The sequence below is a fragment of the Saimiri boliviensis genome, chromosome 3, assembly GCF_048565385.1.
Source record: "Saimiri boliviensis isolate mSaiBol1 chromosome 3, mSaiBol1.pri, whole genome shotgun sequence".
In the NCBI taxonomy this organism is placed as follows: Eukaryota; Metazoa; Chordata; class Mammalia; order Primates; family Cebidae; genus Saimiri; species Saimiri boliviensis.
The window spans coordinates 2,076,048-2,087,267 of record NC_133451.1 but is presented as its reverse complement, the minus strand read 5'-3'; the positions used below and the strand labels follow the sequence as shown (position 1 = coordinate 2,087,267).

The window sequence follows — 11,220 nt, the reverse complement described above, 5'->3', positions numbered from 1 at the left end:
ACCACCCCCACCTCCCGGATCACACTCTCTCCAGGCTGCAGTGCTGGCTATGGGACAGCCTGGCCAGGTGTAGGGGAGCCAAAATGAGGAAAGGGGGTGGCCAGGGGAGAAGGGGAAGGTGGTAGGGGCCAAACAGGGCAACCAAGGGTGGGGGCCCACCTCCCCGAAAGCCAGTCCTGCCGCAAGTGGACAGTAAGCACCCCAAGAGAGCACAGGAGCCAGGTGCCTTCAACTCTGGTTTTATTGAAAAACAGCAGCATTGGGAGCCATTAAGGGGAGGGGTGCACACCCACCCCAGGCCCCCGCAGCCCCTCTCCTCAGAACTCGCTCACCCCCACCCTGGGGGCTGTTTTGGCACATCTGGGGCCTCAGGACAGTCTGCCCCCGCCGTGGGCTCACAGTACAGTTTCAGGAACGAACAGCAGCAGGTGAACCCCACCCCTGTGCTCCCCCAGCCTGGCCTCCCTGGACCTGCCCTGGAGCTGCTCAGGCCCTCCACTGAGGCCCTGCCCCACTGAGGGGCAAGGGGGCCAGGGAGGCTCGGCCTGGGGCTGGGGGCCCAGCAGGGAAGCGGTGGGGAGGAACCTGCTTCCCCAGGCACTGCCAGCCCCCCACCACCGGTACCTGCACAGCCACATATATGCAAGTACACACACAGACACTCATACACACCACATGCTCATGGAACACACAAACTCTGTACAGCTCACACCTACATCCATGCACGTGTGTGCTCACCCACACACCAGAACACACGTACTCACACACACGAGTACATACATGCCCACACACAAGTACACACACGTACACCCTATGCATGTGTACACATTCACACACATATGCCCTTCAGAGTACACAAGAACACCTGCATCACACAGGCATCCATGCTCATGCGTACACATGTACACATACGTGCATGCTCGTGTACACACATACATTCACATACATTCCTACACATGTACATTCATACATTCATAATACATTCATACACACGTGCATTCATACATGTACATTCATACACGTACACATGTGCATGCTCATGCGTACACGCGTGCATCCATATACATATATTCATACACACGTACATTCATACACACGTGTACACATGTACATTCACACGTACATTCATACACATGGACACAGGTGCATGCTCATGAGTACACATGTACATCCATACACATTACATTCATACACACGTACATTTATACACGTGCTTACACATATACGTCCACACATATGCACACGTACATTCATACACACGTGTACACATGTACATTTACATGTACATTCATACGTACACACGTGCATGCTCATGCGTACACATGTACATCCATACACATTACATTTATACACATGTACAGTCATACACACGTATACATACAGATGTACATTCAAACACGTACATTTGTACACACATTCATACACGTGCATTCACACACATACATGCTCATTCATATCCAAAAACACACGTATACTCATGCATACACACCCACACACGTACATCCACACACGCATGTTCACGTGTACACAACACATGAACATGTATGCCCACACGTGCACTCACACATGCATGCTCACATGTCCATGCTTAAGCATGCATACAACATGCTCACACTCATGCGCACGCACATGCTCACACATGCCCACATACACCACACATGCAAGAACACACTTGCACACATGCTCACACATGTACACATGCTCAAACGCGTGCACACACACAAGTATACCCCTTCTTCAAAATGGCTAATTATTGCTGTTTAAAAAAATACATCCAACAATGGTATGTCGGCTCACCCTCCTTCACCCAGCTGTGGCCCCGGGCAGCATCGCGCCACCTCTGGAAGCACAGTGGCTGTGGCGCCGAGGAGTAAGTGGATTCCAGGGTCCACCCGGTCTGGAACTCAAACCCCAGTGTCAGCTCTGTGGCCACCAGCCCAGGAACGCAGGCCTGTGGCCAAACAGAAGCAGCTTCCAAACAGACACAAGCAAGTCAGCAGGCAGCAGACAGGATGGGCAGCCACAGCGCCAGCCCACGGGGGACAGCAGCGGGCTCCCTCGGCACGGGGGCAACTCCGGCCCACTGTCCCTCAAGCTCTGACAGGAAGGTGACCCCACAAGGGCCCACACAGCCCCCTGCCCAGCGGGGCAGCCACCTTTGGCCCCCACGAAGCCCAGGCGCCAGCAGAGCCCAGAAACCCCAGTTCCCGTCTTCACGCCACAGGCACAGCCCTGGTGCCCGGGGCAGGCGGGCCAGACCCTTACGGCCCAGAGAGCTTCCTCCACCTGCCACACAGCCAGGAAGCTCCGGGCAGCCCCACGCCGTCCCCTCTGGCGCCTGCAGCCTCCTGCCACCTCAGAAGACACCCAGAGTAGGAGGGGGGTGGCCCCCGGGACCTCGTGGCCTCAGGTCTGCTGTCCACATGGCCTCCCAGGCCAAGACTTCGCCACTGTCCACCCCTTGGGACAGACTGACCCAGCCCTCGGCCCCTCCCTCTAGGGGCAGCTTCTCAGCTGCTGCCCAGTCCCAGAGCGTGACACCAGCAGGAAGCAAGGCTGGGCAGAGGAAGGAGGGGAGACATCGCCAGGCCTGTGGGGCTCAACTCCCTACGATCAGGAGCCCTTCTGGGGGCCAAACCGCATGGCAGCTCCGGCACACGCAGGCCTCCCACCCTCAGCGGCCAAGTCTGCAGCCACTCGCACCTGGGCGGTGGGAGCTGCCCGGGGCCGGCCCACCCCCTGCACAGCAAGACCCCGGGCACTGGGCAGTGCAGGGCATTCCGAGGTGCCATGGCCCTCAGCTGCCCAGAGCCTCATTAGGCCTGTGCTGCTCATCCACCGAAGATGTTCTTCACCCAGCTCTGGCCTCAGGCACCACCAGCCCCTCCTGCCTTCCATCCTCTCCACAACAAAAACAGGCTTCCAAACACACAGAAATCCCAGGAGCCCCTGAGCAGTGCCCAGCCCCGGGCCTTGCCATGTAGAGTCTGAGTGGTGGGCACCCACGTCAGGTGGGCAGGGGTGGGCACTCAGGGAAGCCGCATCAACCACGTGACAGCAAGGCCCAGGAGGGCGCTTCAGAGGTAGAAGAAGTTACATCAGAATTTCTACAAACGTATAAAATTCACGTCAGTGCACATGTGCAGAGCAGTGAAATCCCTGGCTGGAGGGATGAGGCGGGCCAGGGCAGGCCCACCCATGAGGGCACCTGGCCTCCAGCCCGGGGGAGGACAGATCTGCCCCCCACTGGCCTTCAAGGGCCCCACTGAGCTGCACACTGGCCTGGTGAGGGCTCCAGGCAGCTCCGCCCCAGCCTGGCAGGCACGCCAGTGCCTCTGCTCACCTCAGAGCAGCAGGGCTCTGCACACACCCACCCCATACACCCTTCCTGGCACCTCTACCAAGTCCTGGCAGCAAAGAAAGGCCAAGCGTCCCACAACCCACAGGGCAGTGCAGACAGGTCACTCATGGGCACAGGTGCCACCAGTATGGGAGAGTGCCACACCGCCCAGGACTCTCAGAACCAACCCCCAGGAGGAGGATCTGCAGTGAACCCAGCTCAGGTCAATGTCAAGGGGACACTGGCAGTCCCTGGGCCGCCAGGCCCTGCCCTGGGATCGGTGGGCTGCAACAGCCACCCCCACGCGCCCTGCATCCCGGGAGCCTGAGGCTCCAAAGGCACAGGACCCAGGGAAGCTGGCGGCGCCCCGACAGGACACCTCCATGACTGACTCCACCTGGCCCACCCTGTCCCTCCTGCCCCCAGCATGCCCCGCACCAACCGGGACCAGCCCAAGGCCAAACCCAAACCAAACCAAAAGAGGAAAAAGGCACAACTGTTTGTTTCCATTTTGCTAAAACACTTTACGTCTGTCTGTATATTCCAGATTAACAAAATCTGAACTGCAAGAAAATAGGGTGCCGATTTCTGTACAGTCTACAAAACTCCCGTCCCTGAGCGGGAACCGGGCCCCTCCAGGGGGGAGTGTACAGGGGAGGGGCTGTACAGTGCTCTGCACACCTCAACTGCGAACAGGATGAAAGGCCCTGGGACACGGGGCTTCTCCATCCCTTTGCTCACTTCTGAAGCGCCTCGTGAAGAAGGTCCCTCCGTGGCCCTGCACGTGGCCTTAGTGCCCAGGACCCAGCTCTATGGCCCACCCTGCCTGCCATACCCCTCCCCAATTCCCCACACAGAGGGGTCTGGGCAAGCCTTTATTCTCCTCCTGCTACCTCTAGGCTGGACGTGCAGCACCCTCTGCCTCTGTCTCCCCTTCCAGGCCGCCCCCCAGCCCAGGGCAGCCCCTGCCTGTGACCTCAGGAAGGAGAGACCGGGAGCACCACCAGTGGGAGCTGGGGCGGCCACCCCTCGTCCCGCCCAGCCCAAGGCAGCGCCCTGCCCCTCCTCCTGGAGGCTGTGGACTCCCTACCCCCCGCCCTGCCCACCCTGCAGGCCAGGCTGGGAGGCATGCTCCATGGCGGGAAATGACACCAAATCAGGGTCTCCCTCCAGATTTCCAACTGCAAAACACTGCACCCACCCGGCCACCCACCCCCATCACACTGGGCCAGAAACTGTGTCTTAGGGTACAAACTACCGTTTTGTCCCAAGAATTAAAGTCATGCAGAGTGCTATTCTGTCTAAATAACTTATTAGAAAACGGGTTGGTTTCAGGCTGGGAGAAGCTGTGGGCTGGGCGCTGTAGGCAGCGGCCTGGGCTGGTAAGATTCACAGGGTGGACCATCAGCCAGAGGCGGGAGGTCCCTGGGGACATCTGGGAGAGGCCACCGCGATCCAGTGGGCACTGGGGAGACGGGTCCCTTGGACCCCCACCCTGGCTGTGCCACGGATGCCATGGGAGCCATCTGGGTGATGATGCCAGCCAGCCAAGCCCAGGCAAGGGAGGGGCTGGAGCCAGAGGAAAAGAAGGCATTGAGATGTCAGAGCAAAGCGGACGAGGACAGAGCCGGGCAGCGTGGGGCAGACCAGGCCCTCCGAGGGGCTGGGGCAGGGGCAGGCCCTCCCATGGCCAGCTCCGGGCTGGGGACAGAGGCGCTCACCGGCCCGGGTCTCCGGGTCCAGTCTGAGCAGGGCGGCAGGGCTGTGTGCATGCGGCATGCTGGTCCGGGCCACACCCTCGGCATGCGCAGAGCAAAGCAGTGCCGTGGCCAGCTCGGGCCTCCACGGGCAGTGGCGCGGGGCCGCTGGCAGGGCCGGAACCCGGCCCGGGGCTCTGTGCTTGGTGAGCAAGGCTGAGCCTCCCCCAGTGGCGGCGGGCAGGGCAGCTTCAAGGACAGCCGCGACGGTCCAAGATGCCACTCTTCAAGGCGTGGCAAGTCGCCCAGGTGGGTGGGGAAGGGCGAGGGGCGGTGGCGACGAACAGACCCCCCCCCACCGAAGTATCGCGGAAGAGCGGCAGCCCGCACCCCTCAGAACCAGCCAGAGAACCGCAGGATGTTGAAGAGGGAAAACCCAACACAAACGCCAAGGTGAGCGTCTGAAAGCAGCCGCGCCGGGCGGCGGGCAGGCGGGCAGGCGGGCAGGGCGGCCGGGGTGGCGGGCAGGTGAGCGGCGGCGGTCACTCCTCGCGCAGCTGCAGGCGGTAGCGGTGGTAGCGGACCTGGAAGAAGAGGCGCTCGGCCAGCGAGAGGGTCATGCCGGGCAGCACGTAGTGGTCACTGGCGCCCATGTGTCTGAAGCCCAGCGACTCGTAGAGCTTGTGGGCGGCCACCTTGACCGCCGTCGTGCCCAGCACCACCGCGGAGTAGTTGTGCACCACGGCGAACTCCAGCACCTTCCGGCCCAGCGCCTTGGCGATGCCCTTGCCACGGAAGCGCGAGTCCACAGACATCCGCAGCAGCTCCAGCGTGTTGTCCTCCTCGTGGGCCCGCGCAGCCACGATGCCCACCACGTTGCCATCCAGCACGGCCACCCAGAAGCAGGAGCCTGCAGAGGACAGGCGGCCAGGGACACCCGGTGAGGAAGGCTGGGGAGGCCCCTGCACCTCTGGCATGAGACAGGGCCAGGGTCTGGGAGGGGTCCCTTTGGGGCTGCCCACTCCAGCCAGGCACCAAGCCAGGGCACTGGGACACCCAATCCCAGCAGCCCCAGGGGCCTAGCTACCAGCTCTGCTGGACTCAAGGGAAGGGGCAGCCACTATCCAGAACAAGCCAGTAGAGCGCCCCCTCCCAACACACACTCCAGAGCCCCTTAAGCAGAGAGAGCCCGAGCAACACCTGTTACCCACAGCCCAACAGCCAGGACTCCAGCCTGGAGGCGGCGCTGCCTGCTCTGAGTGGTGGTTGAAGGCCCGAGTCCCTCCTCTGAGAACAACGGCTGGGCAAGCTTTGGCCAGTTAGGCCCCTGCCCTGCCCTGCCCAGCTACTCCCAGACTGAAAGCCTCGATGGCCCCGGCAGCCCTGACCAGGCCGTGGTCCAGCCAAACTGCTGTGGCTCCTGGCCACCCAGGGTCACCTGGCCATCACAGCGAACTCCAGCACCCACAGCAGAGGCCTGCGAGGGGCAGGGGCTAGGAGAGTGGGGCCAGGAGGTTCCCTGCAGCCCAGGAGGAGCTTCCTATAAATCCAAGTGGGGGACAGGAGACGGCCCCTCTGGCCCTGGCCTCTCCCGGCAGTGAGCCACGTGGCCAGGCCACCACCCCATCCATGGCACAGCCCAATTCCCCCTCAAGTCAGGCGTGAAGCCAGGAGGTGGAGGCTGCGGGGAGGGAAGCCAGCAGAAGAGGAGAAGGGGGTGCAGGGCGGTGAGGGCGATTGTTGGGGGACCCACAGGCATCGGCCACAGGGGAAGCCCGGCCACCTCCAAGAGCCAAAGGCAGAGGTGGCACCCAGAGACCTCTCTGACGGCCGAGGGGCTGGGGCCAGTGAGGGCCAGCGAGGGCCACACAGCCTGCCCGCGGCCCCTCCTGCCCCCTCCTTGAGGAGGCCGTGCAACTGCCCCAAGCCACGGGAAGCGCTCCCACCCTCCCCGCCACCCCTCTGCACACCCGCCGGCCCACTGGCTCCATGAGGGGGAACCTCTGTCTGCTTCAGTGCGGGACACTGAGGCCTGGAAGGGGAGGTGCTGAGGGCCCCTCGAAGAGAAGCAGCCAGGGGGAGCCACCAGTCACCGCTGCCAGCGCCACAGCCCCAAGCGGCTCGGCCCTCCAAGCTCTGTGCAGCTCCAGGGTCCCCAGGAGGGCACCCTTCTCGACCCCGTCCTGGAGCCCCTGGGGTCTCCCACAGCCAGCCCCCATCTCTCCACCTACACAACATCTCTACCTCCAGGGAGGGGATCCTGGACCAGTCCCCCTCCCAACAACCGGCCTGCCCACAACCCAGGGGTTCTGGCCTCTCCCTACCCAGGCAAGACCAGAGGTCAGGAACATCCTGGGAGCAGCAAACCCAGCACCGTGTGGCCCTGCCACACCTCGCTCCTCCCAGGCCTCAGTTTCCCCATGTACACAAGCAGCTCCCAGGAATCCAGCATGGACCTTCAGCAGCCATCCAGCCTCTGCCCTCATGGGGTGTTCCTGCAGCCCCCCTCCCCAGTTGTCCCTGTACCCTCCATACCAGGTAGGCCACAGCCCAGAGAGTAGGGCCATGCCCTGTGTGCCCACCAGAGCCCTCTTTGCTGCTGCGGCCTGTGCTTCCTCATGGCCTGTTTCCCCCAGGGAGGCCAGGGCTCAGGGGCTGCTCAGATGTGCTGTTTGGGTTTGGGAAGGGTCAAGGAGAGTGGCGGGCGCCAAGGCCGTGGGAGAGAGTGGTGCCAGAGCCACTGCCCCTCCCAACATTGGCGGGACTCCTGCCAGCCCCTGCCCAACCCTCCAGGCCCACTCTGACCCTCTCATTGGCCCACAGGCCCTCCAGCATGGGAGGGAGCCTCCTACCCCACAGGGCAGACTCCTCACCCCTGGGGCTGCCAGCATCGGGGGAACCGCATGGCTCTGCTTCCCAGGACCGGGCAGCTGGGGGCCAGCCCGGAGGTGGAGAGCAATCCCCAGCTCCCCTGACCCTGGCCCAGTCCCTCCAGCTACAGAAGGCCACAGGAGCTGGGACAAGACCTCCAGCTAAGTGGCCCTGAGACCAGGCCAGAAGTGAGGGCCACAGCTCAAGGTCAGGTCCCCTGACCCCACCCCATCCTTTGTGCCCCAAGAGGGTCCCCAGACCCTGCCACACAACCCCTCCCCCCAGGGCCCTGGCACTGCAGACAACCCCAGCCCCACAAGGCACGCAGAGGGGACCCACAGAGCCCAGCGGCCCCTGCCCCACCACAGTGGGCGCCAGGGAGACGCATCCAGAGCAGGGAACGGTGGAGCCACTGCGTCGCAGGGCCAGCTCAGGCCACTCAGGGAGGAGCTGGCTCTGCCTCCCCCAGCCCTGCTGATTCCGGAGGCCTCGGTCACCCAGAAGGCTCAGGCCACAGGGGCCCCGGCCCAGGCCCACCCACGCTGGCGCTGGCCCTGGCCTGCCCTGAGGTTGCTGGAGTGGCTGCCCCCGAGGGCGGTCTGGGGCAGAGGGCGGGGAGGGGCAGCAGGGGACTCACCGGGCGGCTTCATGTAGTACTGCTCGATGTCCGCCATGTCCGTGTGCAGCGCGCACTCCAGGTAGGCGCGGATCACCTTGCGGCTGTAGTAGTAGCGCAGGCCCAGCAGCGCGGCAGGCACCAGGCACGTCAGCAGCAGCGAGCGGCTCAGGGCGAAGCACAGCGCTGCGGGCAGAGGGCGCGGGTCAGCGGCGCGGCGGGGGGTCCCCAAGCCCCGGGAGACGCTGCTCGGGAGGCCCACTGGGGATGCCGCGGCCGGCCACGCTCTGGATGGAGGAGCAGGGTCATCATCCCGGGTGCTGGCTACTGCTCCCCATTTCCAAGCTTCCTATGGTAAAAATCAACCCCCGCCCCCATCCCCACCGCCTGGAAACAGCCTCAGCGGGTCTCTGAGCTTCCTGCCCCCCGGCAGCCTGCCCGGAACGGCAAGGAAGCGGCCCCAAGCCCCGCTCCCGGAGCGCGCGCCCTCCACCCTCGGGGTGCCGGGAGGGTCCCTGCCCACTCTGCCCTGGTGAAGCCAAGATGGGCAGATCCTGGCCCCGCGCGGGGCAGGCGAGAGGGTATCCCACGTTCCAGCACCGGGCTTCCGGGCCCCCTCGTCCCAGGGCCACGGCCAGGGCCCTGCCTAGGCAGCTTCCGGGGACTGCGAGGGCAGGGACAGGGCAGGGAGACCCACGCTGCTTCCAGCCGCATTTCGCTGCTGTGACCTTGGGGGAGTCGCACCCTCCCCACGAGACCTCAGGCTCCTCATCTGTAAAATGGGAGCAAACCCCTCCTCCAACCCCGGCGGGAAGCTTCAATGGGAAGGGACGGAAAGACCCTGCGGGGGCCGCCCCCCGCGACCGCCCCGGCTGTGCCAGGCGCGCGCACCCCCCCGAGGCGCCGGCTGTCTTCCCCTCATAAATTAGCACGGAGCGGGAGGCGGCCTCCCCCGCCCGCGGATTATATTTAGGCACTCGCCCGGCCCCAGCCGCCGCGGGCGCTACCTGCCAGGGCACCCGCCCCCACCCGGGATGCCAGGAGGGGACAGGGGAGAGGACAGGGGAAGGGGGCTGCGCGGCGGGGACACAGGTGCGGACCCCGGACCCTCCCCGGCTCCCGCCCGCTCGGGGCCCGGCGCCCGTCCCCAAGCCCCTGGCCAGCCCCCTGAGCGGAGCCCGGCGTGACAGGAAGTGGGGGCTTCCCCGGGCCGGTCCCCGGGAGGACGCCGGGGCGAGGTAGCTCCGCGCCGGCCCGAGGGACTGCGGCAGGCGGGGGCCCGGCGCACTGACCCGCCAGCAGGGCGTAGAGCAGCTGCGCTCGCGGGTGCTGCCGCAGGCCGCGGAAAGCCGTGTTGGGGATGCGCTCCATGATGCCGTCGTAGAAGATGCGGCGCGCCGCCTCCTGCTCGGCCGCGCGGAACTCGCGGATGCACACGCCGCGCCCCCCCGGCGGCCCCGCGCCCCCCGCCCCGCCGCGAGGCTGAGCTGCCGGGGCAGGTGGGGGCGCTGGGGGCGCGGCGGCCGGCCCGGGCGCGGCGGGCAGCGGGGGCCACATGGCGCCGGCGGCGGCGAGCAGCGCGTCCTTCTTGGCCCCCGGCAGCGCCTCATGGTCCTCGGCGGCCACGATCTTCGTCTCGCAGACCATGTCGGGAGGCCCACAATGCATGCACCCGGCCGGGCGGCGCGGCGCGGGGACGCGGCCGGGCGGCGGCGGGCACGGCCGGGCCCAGGGCAAGGGCGCGGCGCCCTCGGACCCGCGGCGGCGGCGGCGGCGGCGGCGGCAGCGGCGGCGGCGGCGAAGGCGGCGGCGGCGGCTCAGGGGCGCGGGGCGGAGGCGGCGGGCGGCCGGGGCGCGCGCAGGGAGCTGCGCCGCATTTTGGAGAAGTATTTATAATGCGGCGGCGCCGGTGCAGTCGCGGCGCCCGCGGCCCGCAGGGTCCTAGCGTCCACTGCATTGGCTGCCGGGGGTCACCATGTGATCGCGGGGGTGGGGGCAGACGCCGCCCCCGCCCGCACCCGCCGGGTGGTTCGCGGGGCGCGACAGGGCGGCCGGGCGGCGCGAGGGGAGCGGGTGAGGGCGGGGGCGGGGGCGCCCGACCCGGGGGGCGCCCGGCGGGGCTCGGGACTGGGCCGCGGAGCGCGTGATGGGCGCCGCCCGCCCCGCCCCACCCCGCCCCCCGCTCCCACGCCGCGCGCCTGGGAGCTCCCAGACCCTGGCCCGGCCGCTGGCGGCCACAGCGCCAAGTCCTCCTCCTCCTCCTCCTCCTCCCCCTCCTCCTCGGTCGCCCGGAGCAGTCACGGCAGCGTCGCCCCTTCCGTCTCCCGCCTTTGTCTGAACGCGGCGCCCGCGGTGGATCTGGGGAGGGGGCGCCGAGGCTGCCCCGGCCCAGAGCCCCCGGGAAGCCTTGTCCGGAGCCGCACTGGCCGCCGGAGTGGGGACGCGGAAGGGCAGGGTCTGCGGCCTGGCGCGGCGCCCCCCAGTGCGAGTCCCGCAGTGGGCGCGGGGATGCGGGGCCCGCAGGACCCCTCCCGGCCGGGCCCCAGCCCCCCCGCGGCCGCGCATGCGCCCCGTGGCCTCGGTGCAGGTGCAGCGGGGGCTCCGCGCCGAGAGGGACCTGCAGACGCCGCAGGCCGGGGCGGAGGAGCTCAGGTGGGGAGGCGGCCGCCGACCCGGTCCTCGATGCTTCGCGAACC

The 11,220-nt window shown here is 66.2% G+C and overlaps 1 protein-coding gene across 1 annotated transcript; it reads right to left on the bottom strand.

The window, feature by feature from the left end:
- Positions 1-223: 223 nt before the first annotated feature.
- On the bottom strand, positions 224-10,272 carry NAT8L (N-acetyltransferase 8 like). The gene is made up of 3 exons (XM_039468573.2): positions 9,817-10,272; positions 8,546-8,710; positions 224-5,947 (listed from the first exon to the last, which is right to left on the bottom strand). The coding sequence occupies exons 1-3, from the start codon at positions 10,190-10,192 to the stop codon at positions 5,580-5,582; spliced, it is 909 nt and encodes a 302-aa protein (XP_039324507.1). The 5' UTR covers positions 10,193-10,272; the 3' UTR covers positions 224-5,579.
- Positions 10,273-11,220: the final 948 nt, after the last annotated feature.